The 21707-nt window shown below is 28.6% G+C and overlaps 1 protein-coding gene across 2 annotated transcripts in view; it reads right to left on the bottom strand.

Moving 5' to 3' along the window:
* Positions 1-1610: 1610 nt before the first annotated feature.
* LOC113387056 (protein spinster-like) overlaps positions 1611-21707 on the bottom strand; it is a 73565-nt gene continuing 53468 nt past the window's right edge. Inside the window, exons 2-12 of one of the 2 annotated variants that reach the window (XM_026624810.1) lie at positions 10966-11027; positions 10529-10663; positions 10140-10291; positions 9690-9890; positions 9437-9571; positions 6084-6345; positions 5487-5585; positions 4680-4829; positions 4011-4146; positions 2488-2582; positions 1611-1741 (exon numbers count right to left, since the gene is read on the bottom strand). In XM_026624810.1, coding sequence (XP_026480595.1) covers positions 2518-2582; positions 4011-4146; positions 4680-4829; positions 5487-5585; positions 6084-6345; positions 9437-9571; positions 9690-9890; positions 10140-10291; positions 10529-10663; positions 10966-11027 — 1397 coding nt within the window. In that variant the 3' untranslated portion in view covers positions 1611-1741; positions 2488-2517. Of the gene's footprint in view, positions 1742-2487; positions 2583-4010; positions 4147-4679; positions 4830-5486; positions 5586-6083; positions 6346-7981; positions 8244-9436; positions 9572-9689; positions 9891-10139; positions 10292-10528; positions 10664-10965; positions 11028-21707 lie in introns of those variants that run through there. The other variant, XM_026624811.1, reaches the window with a different exon arrangement.

The following is a 21707-nucleotide window of genomic DNA, read 5'->3' as shown; positions in this document are numbered from 1 at the left end:
GAAGGCACCACTCTACCAATTACGCCAGAGCAGGCCACATCGGCTCCGCTTTTTTTCGGTCTTTTGACTTGTTAGTTTGTTATATCTAAATATTAAATTTAGGTTATTCAACAATAAGTAAATACCACAATGTGAACAACACTACTGTTTTTTGTCCTGAGGTATGATTTGAACTCGGTACCCTTTTGGTACGAAGCCACCACTCTACCAATTACGCCAGCACAGGCCACATTAACTCTGCTTTTTTCGGCCTTATGACTTGTTAGTTCGTTATATCTAAATAATAACTTTATGTTATTCAACAATAAGTAAATACCACGACGTGAACAACACTGCTGTTTTTTGTCCTGAGGTATGATTCGAACTCGGTACCCTTATGGTACGAAGCCATCACTCTACCAATTACGCCAGCACAGGCCACATAAACCCTGCTTTTTTTGGCCGTATGACTTGTTAGTTTGTTATATCTAAATATTAACATTATGTTATTCAACAATAAGTAAATACCACAACGTGGACAGCACTGCTGTTTTTGTCCTAAGGTATGATTCGAACTCGGTACCCTTATGGTACAAAGCCATCACTCTACCAATTACGCCAGCACAGGCCACATCAACCCCGCTTTTTTTCGGCCTTATGACTTGTTAGTTTGTTATATCTAAATATTGAATTTATGTTATTCAACAATAAGTAAACACCACAACGTGAACAACACTGCTGTTCTTTGTCCTGAGGTATGATTCGAACTCGGTACCCTTTTGGTACGAAGGCACCACTCTACCAATTACGCCAGAGCAGGCCACATCGGCTCCGCTTTTTTTCGGTCTTTTGACTTGTTAGTTTGTTATATCTAAATATTAAATTTAGGTTATTCAACAATAGGTAAATACCACAACGTGAACAACACTGCTGTTTTTTGTCCTGAGGTATGATTCCAACTCGGTACACTTTTGGTACGAAGCCATCACTCTACCAATTACGCCAGCGCAGGCCACATGAACTCTGCTTTTTTCGGCCTTATGACTTGTTCGTTTGTTATATCTAAATATTAACTTCAACAATAAGTAAATACCACAACGTGTACAACACTGCTGTTTTTTGTCCTGAGGTGTTAAGGCGCGAAGCTTAAAAATTACTTCGACGTCTAACTGGGTGTTGTCGTTCTACTTTTCCTAACCTACCTTTTGAACTATTGGTGTGATCGGTGATTATTTAAGTAAAAGGCGACGTTTGATATAATATGTTTATTATAAAAAAAATATGTTGAATATAATGGCATCAGATAGTTGGTGTTTCTAAACTGATTTCATGTGCATATGATTTTGTTATCTTGGTTTAACCCATGATAAAAAAATTTTTTGTGAATATGAAGTAATAGTAAAAACATTTAAACTCAAATTAATTAAAAAACTGACTTGATTTGACTTTTTTTTATATTCCTAACACAATCTTTTTATAATGATGTATATAAAGACTTTAATTTTAAATATAAAATTTTATTATGTTATTAAAAATCAATTTTGTACAGCTTAATTATATAAATTAAATTAGTGGTTCAGTCTTATAGCCACTTTAAATTTACCTAATAATACATGCATACTGTTCGTACATTCTTGATATGATAATAATTATTCGTATATAATAAAACTTTTAAAACAAAGCCTCTAAATTAAAATATTTTTTTATATATATTAAATTTAAATATCTTGATATTCATCAGCACAATGAGTTTCTACGTGACCTGAAGAAAAAAATAAAACATATTAAGGATAAATAGTATATAGTATATGTACTTGCATATCATAAACTTGAATAAATTTAGAACATTTAAAAAAATTAAATGATTATATTTATAGGAGGTAAAAATTCATGCAACTATGTAATATTAACAATCTAAATAATAATGTTTTACATCAAGACAAGTAATGTAATAAAAAATCGCTATTTTCTATGATTCCATGCCATATCAATAGGTATCAAACCCAAAATAAATGAACAAACTATTTTAGACCAACTATAAGTTCTATTTTAGTCCAGTCATTATAGTAAGTTCACCTCGGAATTCGAGATACCCAGCTGTAAGTCTGCAAATACTTGTATTTTGACACTAACAAATTGTCTCAAAACCTACATATGATAGCGTGTATCTACGATATGTAGGTTTTGAGACAACTTTTTAGTGTCAATATTCAAGTATTTACAGAATTACAGCTGGGTATCTCGAATTTCAAGATTCTTACCTAATTTAAGCTTAAATGACTGAACTATTTGAAATATTTCAAACTCTAAAGTCCTGACATTTTCATGGTTTACACTGTTTTTGTAAACTTTAATACAATTGAACTTAATCATATAATAAACAATTATTTATATATTAATATTTACAACTAATGCTATAGACAAAATCGAGTTTCATACCAGCATTCAATATATTATAAATTCTTAAAAATTTTTTTGTAAAAACTAAAATATAGATGTAAAACTAACCCCGATGAATGTTATATCTATCTCATGATGTTATGAAGGTGAATATGCATTTGAATCGCCACTAGTTGAACTTTCACTAAGTTCCATTCGGCCATCTGGAAGGAATCCAGTTGTGAGAAATAAATATATCTCAATTTGTACAACGGAATTTAAAATTTTAAATGTACATATTTAGTACGTGTAGCTTCGATTATATTTAGTGGTAACCTAGTATAATATACATATTGCCGATATGTATATATTATACATAGTCCCGATTTGGCCGGGACAGTCCAGAAATTCCACCTTGTGCCCCGAGTTTTTCTAAGAGCAATATTCGTCGCGGTTTTTGCTCTTATTTGATAATAAAATTTTTAACTTTGATCAAATATCTGAAAATGTTACGTACAAATGGTATGCTTATATGAAACAAAATGATATGAATGAGAAAATTGCCGTATACAAAATTCCCAAAACGGGTCAAAATAGCTTCTCACATTAATAATTTCGAATTTTTATTTTCAATTTTTAAAAAAATCATGAAAATGAATTTTTCAAAATGAATGAAATTATGAAAAAAATTAAACAAAATTTTATAAAAAAATTAAAAGCCAAAGTTCTTAGTCAGTAATTTTGATTTAAAAAACATGATTTATTTAATCGCTATTTTATTCTAAGTTTTCTGATTATTTACAATTATTATGCAAAAACGTTAAGTTACAAATTAAAATTAATTTTTATGAAAAAATAAAAAGTAGATCTCCATGAATTTACAAAAAAAAAAAGTCGAAAAATAAGAAAATCAAGATAATAATTAAAACTGGTACAATATAAATAAATAGCGATTTGAAACAAATCATAAGATAATTTATATCCAACATCGAAATGCGACAGGTACTCAAAAGTATGTTGCGCGGTTTAAATTGGTTTTGGATAACATCAATCAAATAAACCATAAAGGTATGTATAAATGTAATTTCTAACGCTAATTTTAGATTTGTGCCATTTGTGTCCCTTTGGAGTTTTTATCGCGCAAACTAATTCTGGCATTTTGTAAGTGAGATGAAAAGAAATATAATGAAATGCACTGATGCTAAACTAAAAAAATGTAATGTGACATGCAAACGTCTTAATGTTAATTTGATGTGAGTAAATATGTACATATAATAAAATTTAGAGCTATATATTTCTAAATTACAAATCACAAGCTATTATTAGAAACATGGTTAATAGCAATTCAAATTTGATATCAATTTTAATATACTGGCATGCTTCACGATTAAATGATAAATTTCAACAAAGATCATGTAGATCTTCAGTGAACTTTTTTAAACTTAAGTTACTGTTAACCAATGCTTATTCTAAAATTTACACCTATTCCAGGAAATATGCAAGCAAAAACTTCACAGTGTTCTAAAATATTGAACATAATATTAATCAATGGATATATGAATTCTACAATACACTGTAATTTTACATATTGAACAACAGCTACTACAAAAGAACAATTATTTAAATAAAAATAATACAGCATGATCACTAACCTTCTACAGCCATTTCCGCTTTTGAGCGATCTCTTGTTATATAAACAGCAGTTAACAAGAAGAATAAACCGCCAAGAACTTCCACAAAACTGGTGGTGAAGAGAGCGTATTGCATTGAACGAAAATTTGGTCCATCCTAAAATAAATCATTCATGTAAAAATATGAAAGTACTATAGACCATGTAAAGTATATAAACATAAATGATGGAGTTCGAACATTTTCTTAAGGAATAATGCAACAAAACGAATCATTAAAAATAGTCTTACAGTAAGTATTCACTGCTATAATAAATATTGTGTGTAATAATCTTGAAAAAGATTAGTTCATAAATAATGTTCGGCTGCTATACTAACTATATCCTTCATTTGATTAGACACAAACTTTGAAAAAGCAAAAATAATGAAGTACAATTGAAGATTAGAATTTAAAATTAATTTCATATCGATACTGATTGATATCAAGTTCAAAATTATGCAATTATAGATATATAAATTATAAATTAACAGTTTTGTCTTAAAGTTACCCTATTATGAATTAAATTATATTAACATGAGTATGTATAAAACATGAATGTAGGACTTTATCAAATACATTACATATTCATAAAAATCTTATAAAAGCAATATATAATGATTAATTAATAACAATTTTAATGATCTATTACTTACCAAACTATAATCAGATGAATTATAATTACTATATTTTTCTACCAATGAAATTTTATCAATGCTTGATTCACTTTGTGTATTTAGTAATAACGCTGATGCAGTAACAGCTACACCCGATGGACTAAGCAAAGGTTTTAACGCCTCAGAAATCTGTAAATAATAAATATTTACAATAATAAATATAAGGTAAGCCTTTTATAATAACAATAGCATTGTACTAACAATCTCAAGTGTTTTTTGAGAAACTTTCATGCGCTATGACAGGTATATCACACAAAATGACATCTTTGAAAATAATATTACATTAAGTACTACAGTATATGTGATGATAACTATCAAATCATTTTAGGAAGATTTTTTACTATAGCTTTATATAGCTATATATACATATATATTTTGTAGAGCTTTGAACAAAAAATCCAAAAATAAACATTTATTTATTTACTGTCGATGTTTCAAAGATGGAACATACCTAGTTCCGAAAGGTTGATATATATATATATATATAGCAAAGTCGCACTGAATCAGATCTATTAAGATAAACCTATTCAAATTAAACAAACATTGACTAATACTTTACTTACATATATTTAATTGTATTTTTATAATAACCTTTAGTCAATTTACTGCTACTTGTAAATTTTAATTTTGTAAAAAAAAAATCCTCCATTACTTCATAATTAAAAAAAAAGAAAGAAAATTAACTAGTTTAAACACTTGCATGGTTTGAAATTTCAGTTCTAAAAATAGTTCCAGTTTTACCTTCACATATTTAAGACATGAGACTAGAAAAATAATTATACTTACAACACCAATCAAGTATGGGCTTCCTGCATCTCCAAATGTATGCGATATTAAAATTTGGAATGCTTCCGCTGTAGATCTACGAGTTGGAATGACCACATACTGCAAAAAGCAATTGCATTAAATCAACATTTTCTTAAAAACTAAACACTTATTTATCTTGAATTTGTCATAATAATATCATTGTAATTAGAATTATGAATTTAAAGCAAAATTAGTTATATCGATGAAATTACAATATATATATATATATATATATATATATAATTAAATCAATTGAAAACACAAAATATCACAGCTATTTTGAAGATTTAAGCTGAATAATAAACAAAAATCATATAAATATGAAAGCAAAATTTTGAGGTTAGGTTCTAAAAAAAAATTTAGCAGGTCGCACTTCAATGTATAATGTCTTTATCTTATGATAAAAGCTACTTTAACATTATAATTTGAAGTGGGCAACCAGCTTGTTTTTTAACAAAGAGCAATAATCAATATAATCACAGAACTACTTTTACAAACATCTGTGAATTAATATAGAATCGAAAGTGGCATACATAAAAAATCATTAGCCATATTATTCATAAATGGCATTCTTACCAATAATATATCAGCTACTATTGCCCAATTCAAATTTAATGCAAGTTCACCAAAAAACATTAGAATAAAGGCAACTGTTGAATTCAACTGAACAACCAGCATTCCAGCGGCTAATAAAGGTGTGCTAATTAATAAACCAGCAGCACACAGCAAAGGGTCTGCTCTAGGATAAGTTTTCTTTAAACTCTGACTAAGATATGAGCCAAGAGGAACACCCACAAGACCAGAAATCATAGTTAGAAGACCAAATACAAAAGCGACCCTGAAATTATTACAAAAAACATTTTGCTAACATATTTTATGACAATATTTTTTTCATACAAAATAAACGCTTTACTCCTTTCTAAACATCAGGGACTCTGCTATGAATTGGCTTTTACAAATAGCTTAATTATGATAATTACATTTAAGCAAACAAAATTTGTAACAAATATTTCAATTGGCATTGCTATTTGCATCAAGTTAGTTAAATAATTTCATTTAATAGAATTTAATTATAAAGTCAAAGAGTATCTCAAAAATTTAAAATCTTCAGTTAATTGTTTACAATTCATAAACTATTGAATGTAGTTGAAAACTACTATGTATTATGTAAGAATATTATTGATATCAAATATGATGATCAGTCATAGAAATGTGATTCATGCACATTCATTAAATCATTTTACTATTAAAATAATGACATACCTTTTACAGCAGCATTATAAATAATAAATAATAAATTCTTCAAAAAATGTATATATCGAGAAATACTTGATAATAAATAATATATTTTTTTTTTGAATAAATACGAATTTGTAATATAATATTTGTATGTAGTAAGTATTTTTTATTGTCTTGTAAAGTATTATAATGTTTATTGTAGCATAATAATTGAAAGATAAACGGGTTGCTTTTAATTAGAAGCAGCAAGAATATACCATTATAATTATTTAAAAGGTTTATCATTTATCCAACAACTGAGTAATTATTTTAAGAATATATCAATGCTAAAGCTTTACCAGTAGTTCACCAACCTGATCCTCAGACATATCTTAAAAAATAAAGTAAATTTTATTCTGAAAAATAATATTGAAAATATTTTGCTTAGATGTATAAATCATAAATAAGCAGTTTTGTAAAACCAATTATTGTTACCTGAAAACTATAAATATAAAACAAAACGAAATAAAACATATACATTTTGCCTGAAATCAAATGTGGAAAAGAAGATGGAGAGGATTAAGCCTAATTTACATAGACAATTTTATGCATAGTTTAAGATTTGAAATCTGTAAAACAAAATATAGGCTGGGAGATAGTGAATCTTTTAAATAGCAATGTTCCTGTCTTTACAGCAAAGTAAAGCTTTTGTACTGGTGATTCTTAGTGAGCTAAGTATGAAAATGATGGTTGGGCAAGTTTCAGCAAAAGTGATGGAAAATGTAAAAAAAAAACAAAAATTCAACATGTTTCTGTAAGCTTCAAACTATGATATGATTTAATTAAAATCAAATTGCCAAACCATTTCAACATGCCAGATGAGCCGAAAGGTTCACTTTTATGAGCAAAATGATTATGAATTAAAATAAACTTTGCAAAGGCAAAGTTAAACAGTTAATAAATAAATGTTGAAAAAATGTGAAATGCCAGGCAATTCTGTCCAGCCTAAGCCCAGTACAAATATTTTTAGCCTTACAAAAACAACGTTATTCAACAGCTACACTAGCTCTTAGTCCAATATTATGAGTACTAAAATTGTACATTATAAATAGTGATTGGCTTAACAGAGTGTTATTTTTTACCAGAACCTTAATTCACTGCATCGGGTAGTATACTTATAAAGCCTTGAAGTCTAAAATTAAGTACATCATCAATGTAAACTAGGCTCGAAGTCATTTTGGGGCAGGGAGTCTTACCAAAAGCATATCCGCAACAAGTGGCCAATTCATGTTCATGGACACCTGTCCAAAGAACATGAGGGCGAAACACAAATTAGTGTTATAGCCCGGCGTTATTGCTGCGAAATACAAAAGTGGGGCCGCAACCAGCATGCCGGTGGCGCAGATCAATGGGTCGCAGGACGGGTATAGGGGCCGCAGACGAGATGCGATCAGCGAGCCCAACGGCACGCCCGTCACGCCTGCCAACATCGCTACAATACCAAACTTGAACGATACGCTGCAATATGGGAGTATAGGGCTTAAAGTTTGGATGCGTGTGTGAAGCGATATTTTTTCATGCAGGCTGCCTCGATTGATGTCGAATTTTCTTACAATTAGTCTATTATATATATTAGGGTAGTCCTTAATATGGATGCTTTCAAATTTCCTTTCCCGAAAAACAATTTTCTGAAAGTTTTAGCTTTTAATATTAACTTTAAGATATTACCCACTCCAACCAAAGTTTCTTCGTTCTTCTTCCTAAGTAAATACTTATTTTATGAAATATATCAAATTTTTGTTGTAAATTTTATATTATATTTATGATCAAAATAAGCAAATACAATGTTATTCTCAAAATTTTGATTCACTTGTCGCTAAGTTATAAAACAAATGGAATTTTACCCATGCTTAGAAACTTTAGTTGGATTTCGTACTATGATAAAGTTAATATTAAGTGCTAAAATTTTAAGAAAATTGCTTTAGAGCCCCTGGGAGCAAGATAATTCGAAAACATCCAATTTAAAAACCACCACATATTAGGGTTCCTAATATATATACATACATACATATATATATATATATATTTATATATATATATATATATATATATATATATATATATTTGATACATGTATATACTTAGCAGGCAATAAGTTAAGTCAAAAAATGCAGAATGATCACACATTCAAATGTCAAATTGCATATATAAAACGTTGATAATAATTCAGTTTTCTTTAGTTCAAAAAAAAATATATATATATATATATATATATATATATATATAAACTTGTATATTAAGCAGTTTATTATAATATATTTTAAAACACATATTTATAATACAAAATGCACATGCTCGCTTCATACTAGAATACCAAATAATTACGAGAGTCAAATAAATTTATCTTAAACTACAGCAAGTTGTTGTGATTGAATTTGTTAAGAATTGTATTTTCAAAATTTTCATAAAAATATTGGCAATAATTCATTGATTTCTATAAATACCCTATCGCATCGCATTAAATATTTTACTACCCGATACTTTTTTTTTATAATGATGTATTTAGAAGTTCATTTTCCAATATTAACTTTGTATTCTGGTATGTAAGTGGATTGTGCATTTGTATTGGTGAAGTCTGCAATACAAGTGCAGCAACTCTAATCACGAAGTAATATTTTGACAATAAAATCCTCCCGAACTTTGATACATACTCATTGATAGTGACATCTCGATTTCCTGGCTGCAAAATCATCCCTGAATGAATAAATTTAGGTCCCCACCAGGCTAGGGCACCAGTAACAAAGGCCACACAAGTAAATCCAGCAGTGCTCAGCATGAAAGAACGACTGAGAAAAAAAATATTGATTATATGAGAATAATAAACTCAAAAAACATTTTATAAATTTGTTGTGGAGTAATAGTATAAAGTATTAAATAGCTAGAACAATACTTATTCAAACTTACTTTTTGAGTAATGACTTCAGATCATCTGTGTAAGATGTTGGTTCTAAATCCATACTTTGTTCGCTATGTCCTCGTACTGGGTCCTGAATAAATTTAATTAAAATTACAGCAACTAATCCCAAAGCAGGCGTTACTCGTAGAGCCCAGTGCCAAGATCCTCCTATATGAGCCATCGCTGATCCGGCAATATATCCCAATCCACTAAAATTATTAATGGCAAATATTTCATTTTATTTCAAAGCATCTTATTACTCAGTAACTTTGTTTATCACTTAATTTTTTGTTAACTCTGGTCTATAAAAATATTTTTAAACAAAATTTGTGAATATATTCCACAAGTTGTAAGAGAAAGTTTCTTTGAAAAGTTTTCTCTTGAATTTTTCAGCAAAAAATGCGTTTTGCATGAAGTTTTAACAATAGAATTTTGCAACAAAGTTATAAATTGCTTACCTTCCTACTGGAATTGCAAAATAAAATAATGCCAACATTTTAGATCTGATGTCTTTGGCAAAAAGATCACTGATTATTGTAGGAGCTATCGTACTGTATGAAGCCTCTCCGACTCCTACTAGTGCACGGAATGTAATGAAGAAACCAAAATTCTGAAAAAAAGAAAATCAGAGTAACTCAATCCAAAACCCATCCAAAACCTTTCACAAAAAACTGGCGTGCCCATAAAATCATTTTACGATGCTTGTTCTCCTGCTTATTTTGTTAGGTTCGATGATTTAATAATTGAATCATTGCAATAACGTTTTTTTTTTCAAAATACAATACTATTAGAATTTTATCGTTAATATTTTTAATGCATTGATTGTTCCTTTAAATAAAATACTTACATTCATAAAAGAACCTAAAAGCGTCGTGAGACTCCATAGGAATACTCCGGAAGCCATAATAATCTTCCTATTGTATCGGTCTCCCAAGTATCCAAACAATGGAGCAAAGACCATATAAGATATCACAAATACTGTCTGAAAGTTAAAACATGATAAATTAATGAATAATAATATTTTTTTTAAATACAAATATGAGTACTTGAAAAAAATTAAGACAAAATATATAAATAGATTAAACAGAATTCAGAATTGACTCTCCACAGTTACATAGAAATCTGCAGGGATCCTGAGAGAAGTTCAGTTATGGTAAAATTTGTAAAACTTTGTATTCAAAATCAAGATTTCTTCCGTACACCAGCTTTTAAAAAGTAATTTAAGATATTTTAATCATTGTTTTATTTTAATGGTGATTGAAATTACATGATTAAAAAACTAACTTGTAATAATCCTCCTTGATCATCTCCTATTGAAAAGTAGGATTGTATATCGCCCAGTATACCTGAAATAGAAAAAAGAAATTTCAATCTCGTACGAATAATTAACATAATTGATGTATACATGCATATTGATTTAAAAAAAAAACAACTCAACTCATAAATAATCAATGTCGATGTAAATTGGAATATTGAAGACACTTGATTCATAGTTATGAATAACTATTTTTTAAGTAAAAATGTAACACAATAGTTTTAATTAAAATAGGCTAAGATTTATAAGATATAAAATTACTTGAATGTTGAATTTTGTTGAAAAAGAATAAAATGCAAAAACAAAAACAAAAACATTCTAAGTCTTTTTTATACGCGGTGGAAATATGTGGAGGATATAATACAACATATATATATATATACTTATGCACATAAAAAATTTTCAATTATAATTAAAATAATAACATCTATATGCAACAAAAAAGAAAAACTATTAGCAGTTTTCAAAAAAAAAAAATATCTCCGTGTTTGTTAAAAAAGCATAATATAATAATCAAGAACGTATAAGAAAGGAGAAAAAAAATGCAAGACTTTACATAGGCAATTGATACAGATGAGTTATATTCAAAATGTTTTTTTGAATCGTCGGTCGATCAGGAAATAGTTTGGCATAGCGCGTTTGCTATAAAATTATACGTTTAAAGTACGTGTACTATAATTAAAGAAACTATATTTTAAAATAAACATCAAATTTGAAGCATAATACCACCATCTGTGATATGCTGAAAACACTTATACAAGGTAAAGCGCATTTTTTCTAGTGTAAGTTTACCCCCATTAACCAGACTCTACAATTTTATTTATATGGATTGATGTATATGATGTATAAATATGATTGATTACAAATAAAAAAAATATTTTGATAAATATAAGAGACGCTAAATATGAGAATCATGAGTCATTTATTTTATTGTAATCGACAACTACAGGTATCAAATATATTTAACATAAAACAAAGAGTAAAATTGTCGTTAAGATAAGGCAAGTATGATTAAATTACTAAAACTTGTTGATGATGAAAGAGCTTGAATAACAGTTTTCTTTGGAAGCTCATATATCTATCATATTGAATGACAATATTTAATGACATTATATTCAGACATGTAATGATAAGAAACTAACGTACAGCGTAAGTTGATCTTTACTGTAAATGATTTAAAAAAATTTTTAAAAATACAAAGATTGTGAAAAGCTTAACGACAAGTGGGATATGAAAAAAAAATCTACTTTGCATCAACAAAAGCATACTTCTTTCAAATCGTCAAATCATGCAAGTTCTTAAAACTAGACTAGACTTTATCTGGACTTCTTCACGACAAACAAAAAACAATAAATTACTAATTATAGTAATTATCAGCTGTATTTGACAAATTCATACATTATCGTTATGCATTACTCTGAAATTTTAAATAAGAAAATTTTCTTCAAGTGGCAAACATCTTTCTAAAGTAAGATCATAAAATGTTGTTTGTTTAGTGTGATTTTTTTATTTCACCATATAATTTACAACTGCCTTCTGGGGACATGTAGTAAATGTAAAGACAATATAATTATTTAAATAAATTATGATCTTTTTTTTCTCATATCTTAACAGCAAATAGAACTTTAGGTCCTATGAGCTGTTGGCCTGAAACTTCTCCTTACTTCGTATTTTTAGATGTAACCCAATGGTTAATCCATACATATTTGATGATTTTATTACTAGAATTCATTTAATAGGGCTTATCATTTAATGGGGCAGCAATGCCGGACAAGGGCCATTTTCACTTGGATATGTCTTGCTATCTATATTTCCAAGTGAAAATGGTTGTCACTGCTGCCTGACAACATGCTGCTCGAAGTGCGTATCGAACCCGCGACCTCTGAATCAAGTCCCGATAAATAAATGACACTAGTGAATGTACCCAATGTTACTTCTACTTCAAATGGTTCAATGTGATTAGTCACAAAATTGAATAATTACCGGACTTGTTGTTATTCTCGAGCAGCACATTGAAAATTAATACAGTTTTAACATTCATTCTATGATCTTTAATGTTTATCTTTACTTTTTACTCCCCAGAGATAATTCCAATTTTTTTTTTAGTATCGACCTATATCCCTCATTTATGGCCATCTCTATTAATTTAAGAGACTATGCCTGTGACTGATAAATAAAAGCTTCTTACAATTAGTCAAAATAAGATTCCTACTTCTTCTTGGTAAAAATTTCAGAACGATTGGGCATTTTCTCGTTCAGCGCATTTTTTCTGAAGCGACGCATTTGGCGATAAAATATTGATAAAAAAAAATGATTTTGTAACAACAATATGATTATGATCCGGTTCCATGAAAAGATAATAATGGCATGTTGTATAACCTTGAACGATATTTCAAAAATAACAGAATGAGGAGAATTTATATGCTATTGATAGATAAATTTCACGAATACGTAGTTCAAAAAGGGAAAAACTAATAAAGTGACCAAAAGTAATTTTTAACAATATTATCAAATTATATTTTTCACAGAAAACAATAATTAAATTCGTAATGATAAATAATTTAGTACTGAAAGTCACTGTGTAGGAGCTAATATCATCTGCTAAAAATCTAGGAAGTGTATAATACAAATAACACACATTTAGGAGGACAGCTTTTTAATCTACTCCCACGATTACAATTTAGAAAATTGAGTGGAACGTTACATTTTTAAAAGCCAAAAGATTTTACTATGTTTCTAAATTTGCCATTTTCCTACACATAATACCTGATAAAACTTCTCTCGACAGTTCCGATAATTCTCTCTTATTTTCCTATTTCTCTTAATTTTTCAATCCAATTTTTTTAAACATTTTCTTAACAAGTTTTTTTATCATCATAATCATTTTCAAACTTTATTTTGTTCCTGATAATGCCCTTATTTATTATTTTCCAGATTTGACACTTAAAAAAAATATGCACCGAATATTTAAAGAAAGATTTACCGCCAGAAGAATTTCAAGACATATACCTATAATCATGCCTTAAACAAAAAATTATGACTTTAAGTATTTTTTCAAAATATTATTGCATTACATAATATAAGTGTTATGCTGAATATCGTTTTAGGTTTGTATTTTACTGTAATTAATTATTACAATTATTTATTAATTCAATTAAGATAATTTGTTTTTTTTTAATGAAAAATATAATCCAGTATCCAAAATCTTCTTAGTTACCGGTATTATTTTCAATATTTCAGTTTATTTTCAATATTTAAATTAAATTGCAGATAAAAATATGTCAATGATAAAATTGTACTAATAGAATTGTGATAACGTTAAATAAATCGAATTTTAGAAAACATATAATTCTTCAAAATAAAGTATGCGTAAAATGTAGGTCAACATAATACATGGAATCATTTGATTTGAAATGAACTGACATATAGATACTCAATGAAAATATATACATATAAACATTCAAAACATATTTCTATAAATCTGGTGTCAAAATATTTGTGAAAAAAACTTACTAAAGCATAATGTGAACAATTTGTATTTTATAGTCAATTGCGTATTAGAGCAATTAAATTTATTTAATTTTTTATGTCTTTTTCTCTTTATCGCCTTCTGTAATTATTTTGTATGTATAATTAGGCCTATAACATTCAACGTTTTATAATATTATAGAAAAAATTAAAAAAAATATTTGTAAGATATTTGTAGACAAACTACTACAAAAATGATAGCCACAGGCAAACTACTGCTAAATTTAAAATAGAGCAAGAGATATATTGCTAATGGAATTTCTTTTTCTAACTGGAATCTTATTCAGAGGCAATAAAAATCTCTCTTCGATACTAAATAAAAACAAAACTATCAATCAATTTCACGCGCGAATACTATATAATTTAAAATATTTAAATCCAATTCAACTTTCTGTGATACGGTTTACTATAAACTAATAAAATACTGAAAAATATACCAAAGAAATATCTTGTTACCATATTACTTTTTCACGGTAACGATTGCGATTTATCTACATATGTGATTAATTAACATGTGTTTTGAATAATGGATAAAAATATTCGAACGGTCATCGTTCCAGTGAATGCAATGCTATACTTACAACTATCTTTCGATTTGACGTCATGAAACAGATTCAAAATGTACATATTTTATTGAGTTGCGATGACTAATCCAACAGAGATTGAATTTGTAGACGTCAAATAAGAGACGTGTCTTATGTCTTAATAAGAGAATTTGACAACGTGTAAATAATACTTAGCAAACATGGATAGTACTAATTATTATACTGGCTAGTACTAATTATTATACTGGCTAGTACTAATTATTATACTAAATTTAATTCAAATCTCTGAACTGCGTCAAATATTGGTCACCGAATCTTACACAAATATCTGGGAAAATTCTTTATGTGAAATATACATCAATATTTTTTTTTATATATCTGGGAAAATTCTTTATGTGAAATATACATCAATATTTTTTTTTATTACAACTGCCTGAAAAGGCATTCAGTAATTGTTGTGATTAGTTATTAAATAAGATTTTAAAATACTACCAATTGGTAGTATTTCAAGCTAGTATAATAAATATAAATATGTGACAATAATTATATACATCAATATATTTCTCAAAAATTGTCTTATTCCTATATATATCTTTTTAGACCAAGTTTTTGTTACCTGGAATATCAGCCGCATAAATTTATTCTTGCAGACAGTGACGTCATGAAAGTTATTTTAAAAATGTACAGTGATTCTTAAATAGTTAGAATGCCTGCAACTATTTAATTAAATTCATGCTTTAAAAACTTCAAGACTTATGTTTCTTATTTTTTACCTGAATTCTTGTAATTTATACAGGAACATTCAGAGAGACTGCTGATAAGATAAAGGAGGAATGAAATATTGTTTAGAAATTAGTAAATATACCAAATAGTGTATCTACAACAAAAACGTGATTTTAAAAAATTATTTAAATAATATAATCGAAAACTATATTTAACCCCTTAACTTACAATTTTTTCCAAGTGAAAATAGCCCTTGCCCGGCATTGCTGCATCAATGAAAAAGTCAGCCCTATTAGATTAATTCTAATAACAAATATCATCAAATATGGATGGATTAACCATTGGGTTACCATCTAAAAAATACGTAGTGAGGAGAAGTTTCAGCCCAACAGCTCATAGGACGTAAGGTTCTGATTGCTGTTTAAAATATTCAAAAAAAAATATTCTTACAATTTAGATTCGAAAATGTCGGCCCAAAGTTGTTCAAGCTGGCGCGGCGCTGTGATTATTTTCCTTTATAGTGTACGGTTTATCACAAAAATAAAACTAATTTTGTGTTTTATAGTTTCGTATGAATAAATATTTTATAATACTTGCGTTCACCATACTGGGACATGCCTATAATGCGTAATATTTGCTTCTGAACCGAATATCGTACGCGGGCTATGCCCGTAATATTCACTTTTGGCCTAGCAATCGCACGCGGACTCTGATCATGATTAAGTTAAGGGGTTAATATTAGTATGAAAGATTGCAGGTCTGGTACCCACATCGATTTGAAACAGTAAAATATCGTTACTGGAAAATATATAATTATTGTTCATTATTCCACAATAAATCATTTTCTAGATAAAGTGCGGTGTTACAACTTTCCTCGTGTTTGAGCCTAGTCGTAACATCTACCGGGGCAAGTTGTAACAACAAAATAACTCTGATAAATTATTCTTTTATTCTTTTTATTGCTTATTTACCACTATTATTAATGATCTAATAATAAAGATGATGTAAAAATACTACTATCGAAGATCTGTTAATAAAATTTATCAAATAGAGATAAGTCAGCTCTTGGATCCGTATAAATTGAGATGAGAAAAATTACCAGCAATCAGAAATAACAAATAAATAATAGTTATAGTATTCATAAAACTAACGTAACAAGAGCAAACAGTATGCAAATTTTAAAGACATATTAATTAACAGCTAAGAAGAATCAAAAGATTCCACGAAGAATAAAACAAATTTTTAAACTTTGAATAAGACCAATTTTTTTAGTAAAATAGAAATGTTTTGGTAATGCTATGTTATGGGTCTATAATCGTATGAGTTAGTAGTGCCAAACTGTCGAAATGTACGTCTGTGCGATCAGTCGTTTTGCACAAAAAAAAAACTGACCTCCAAAATACCCAAATGCCAATAATTTTTTTTATCATAAGTGTGTAAAACGCATGATATCACAGTAAATGCACAGCTTTTCGACAGTTCGTGACTACAATCTCATACTACGATTATAGACCCGCAACATAGCATTACCATATAATTTGTATTTTATTCTAGAATTGGTCCCTTAGTGTATCAATTGGCAAATCGGAAGATAAAGTGTTAAATTTTCTATCTGATAATATAATCTCAGGCGTATCCATATTCATTGTGATCTTCATGACAATTATTTGAACAAATTTAAGTACATGGTAATAGTAATGTATAATTGTAATGTTAGTCCAGTAATTTGGTCGTTTTGCCGGTACAGTACTCCGGGAATTCTGAAAATTGGTAATCTTATAGATTTCGAGGAACTCTTTAAGAAAATCAACTTTGCCACCTCAAATTTGAATGGCAAGTTGCCGCCATATTGAAAAAATGGCGTCAAAATCAGTTTATTTAAAGTATCTCCTTTCTGGCTCATTCTACGATAAAAGTATCTATGTACGAATTAAACTAGATAAAATTTCCTACAATTCTTTAGAAAACCGTTTTTTTTTTTGATCTAGGAATAAAATAATTGGTTAACAAAATAAAAGATATTGAATAAATAGGAAATAGGAATAAATAGGATTAGATATAAATAGGAATAAATTATAGAAAGTTTTCTCTAGTTTAATTTCGTTTATAGCTACTTTGCTATTGAAGTGTTAAAAAATCAGCAAAAAAACAGAAAAATATTTGAATTATTTTATTTCTAGATCTTATTCGCTTAATTTAACATTGAAAATATTTATTTATTAGAGAGAATGTGGTCAAGTTCAAAGTGCTGTCATATATGGAGAGATTTGATACTGCGGCGAAAGCAGTGAAGACTTTTAAGCGACCGTACTCTCAAACTATCAATTTTACAAAAAAAAACTGTTTTCTAAAGAATTGTAGGAAATTTTATCTAGTTTAATTCGTACATAGATACTTTTATCGTAGAATGAGCCAGAAAGGAGATATTTTAAAAAAGCTGTTTTTTGACGCCATTTTTCCAATATGTTGGCAACTTGCCGTTCAAATTTGAGGTGGCAAAGTTGATTTTCGTAAAGAGCACCTCGAAATCTATAAGATCACCAATTTTCAGAAGTCCCGGAGTACTGTACCGGCAACAGCCTTTTTTGCACCAAATGACTGGACTATGTAATGTGTTTTATAAAAAAGTTTGACGATGCGTGGCATAAAGGCAAAAGCGAATCGTATGATATTACGTCGGCCAATGAAACGTCGCTGCGCTTGCACGAGCCCACAGAAAACGGTCTGTCTACGTGTTGTGTACGTTCACGAAAAGACGTGGCCGCGGAAGTTACCGGATATAAAATTCTATCATATGCATGTAATACATAGACCTCATATTACAATTTGTATTTGTAGTGTAATGTCCATCATATACGATAAGCATATACATTGTGGTCATTGTATGAAAATTATGAAACTGTACAAAATCTTTTTTTAAATTGCAACAATTACGAATGAAACACTTCTAAACCCAAGTCTTCAGCATTTGCTACTTATTAGTCACCTGCTTCTTTTTTATTAACTTCCCGTAGGGTAAGTTATAGTAATCGCAAAAAATCAAAAATGATTTTTTTTGCATATTTTTACGTTTCAGAGGTTTTTGAACATTTTTGGCATATCTTAGAAAAAAATGTGTGTATGTATGTTTGGACACAATTTTTCGTCCGCTATTTCGTGAACACGAATCAACCGATTTGGATGATTTCAAAAACATTCGATTCCTATTGATAAGGTGACATGCTGATTAGTTTTTCGCAAAGGCAAGTCCAGCAGTTTAAAACATACGAGTCAAAAAGTGCCAAAAAAGAGCCAAAATCGGAGTATTTATTTGTATTGACAATTGAAGAATTTTAGGAAGGCAGGTCTAGTGGTTTACAATATACAGTAAAAAAAAGTAACATTGGGCGGTTAAATATGATCGTTAGACATATGCACATCAAATTATCAGATATTTTATAGAGATTTCGCTAGTAAAAACAAATTTTGTTTCCATTTATATGGGTTTCGTATCATTGTTCATCCGTTAGTAGGCGACGCGACGTTTACGCGCTTCCATAATTCTTGAAAATATAATTTTTCAAAGTTTAATTTTTTTTTTTAAATTTAATTATCAGTAGGGAAAGTTGCAGCAATTTGCCTTAAGGCACGATGCCATGCACAACTAGTTTTATGTTTGTTTATATAATTATTATTATTGGCCTCGCTAAAGTATTTTGCGTTTTACAATACATATTTCATTTTATATTCTGTATTATATTAAAAGACAAAATGAAATTTAATAAAGAGAAATTGAAATTAAAATTAAAATTTGGATTCCTTCTTGAATGATTATTATTAAGAATATATTGTTGCCAAAAAAAATCGATTCATCTTTTTCGTTTTAAGTCATTGTGAATCGTTTGGGACTAACTTTGGAAAAAGTTTGGAAAAGGTTGTATGCGTGTGTATATGTGAGTCGATTTTTCAATCTATCGTCGATGTTTTCTCAAAAAACGACTGAACCGATTTCAAATTTAAAATTAATAATTGGTAATTGAAGTTAAAAACGACTTAAAAATTTTATATTTTAATTCTGTTTCAAGCACATTTCGTATTTTACTGTTATTTGATTGGAATTTTTCGTTTCGCCAAAGAATTCGTGCATAGTGTCAGTAGAAAGTTTGGTAAGAGGTTCAGGATGAACTAAAATTAAGCAAGCGTTAAGGAAACTGAACAAATTATGTGATATAATTCGTCAAAGTTAGAGTAATTTAACATTGACTACAACATAACAAATTATTTTAAGCCATGGTAATACTGCATCAGTCATTTTTAGTTTATCAAAAATATATAAACGCACCTATAAAAATATGTAAACGTGTAAAGCATAATATTTTGCATATCAAATAAATCTAGGAATTAAATAAATTTACCATTCTTCTTTTATAATATGTGGCCATTATATCAAAATTAATTATGTATATTCGCTAAGAGAAATTTTGATAGACCGAATATTATTCTTCGTAACCTTTATTTAATTTTGCTAATTAAAATTATTATGTATGTGCATAACGATTTTGACACGCAGCTGTCTGGATGGTTTTCATGCCCTTCATTATAATATAATTAATTCATTTTGTATATGAACAACAGTACTAAACTGCTTAAATTCTTGTTTAAAGTCTTTCAAATTATTTTAAGATTCTGCGACCAACGATTTCCAAAAAATCTAAATTTTAGAGAATTTCACAATAGAGAACATGATTGAAGCTTTTAGTTTCTAAAAGCTTCAATCAGGTTCTCTATTGTAAATTTATAATAAATATTGTGATTTCAGCATTCTAGAACTGTTGTCATCGCATTTTTTATGAAATGTAGAAAACAAATAATACCGGTATTTGTGTTCAAAAACGTGAAATCATAGAACGTGTTTGTTAACATCGACTGCTTTTGGTTTATTGTCAATGACTTCTTTAGTACATGACACGTCGGCTCTCTGTTGTTGACTCAATGATGATGTATTACATAGATCGACGTGTCACTTTTTAACGTAAACACATTTTTTATGAATACACCTTACGCTATCGTTCAACCTTGATTTTTTTTCAAGTTACCATTGAATTTTAGAATCACAGACAGATTACCCACACTTGTAATCCTCCGTAGAATGTGGAAGATCTCACCAGTTGAACATTTCAACCGACTTCTTGGTTAATATGCAACAGCGGCTTTCAAGCACGTCGGTAAAATATAAAAAAAGAATTGACATATTTATATGTCATATTGTCCTATTGTTCTCTGTGGAAACACGTGCTAAAATGCAAGTGTGAAGCCTTAAGAAAATATTCCTTGTTGTCAGAACAAACATAGAAATATGCAGAAGTGCGAAAGGTGTGAAAAGCTCTGTTGTTTTAAGCACGTCCTTTTTGTTTTGCTGATTTCAGCTATGTGCTATTGTAAATATTCAGTGAATATTGCAAAAACATTATGTTGTACAAAAAAATACAAAATTTATAGATGCTACTCTAAGATTTCAATAATCAAAGGTATTTCTTTATGCAACCTTAGCAGTTGTAATTGAAATTAGTAATGTTTTGCCTTGTCTATCCAATTGTAAGTGAAGTGAATCTGCTACAACAGAAAAAATATAAAATATTGCAAGTACAAAATATTACAGTATTCTGCTAAGAACCATATTACTAAAACAAAAGCGTGTTTTGATATGTACAACAAAAGGCACTTTATGAAATTAATTGGCGTACACACGCATTTGTTGAGGTACTAGTAAAAAATCGATATATAAAATCCACAATTATTATGTCGTGTGAACAAACTATGGACAGTTATTTTTTAGTTATTTTGGACATATTAAAAATGATAAACCAGAAGGATATAAGTAAATTTAACGAGCATATGAAAATATATATTACAGAAATAGGCATTCATTAAGAGAC

Source organism: Ctenocephalides felis, unplaced genomic scaffold (assembly GCF_003426905.1).
Source record: "Ctenocephalides felis isolate EL2017-DRISC unplaced genomic scaffold, ASM342690v1 CF-g0.4_SCAFFOLD_03571, whole genome shotgun sequence".
Classification (NCBI taxonomy): domain Eukaryota; kingdom Metazoa; phylum Arthropoda; class Insecta; order Siphonaptera; family Pulicidae; genus Ctenocephalides; species Ctenocephalides felis.
Note: the sequence above shows the minus strand (reverse complement) of the source record. Positions and strands in the feature narration are given on the sequence as shown.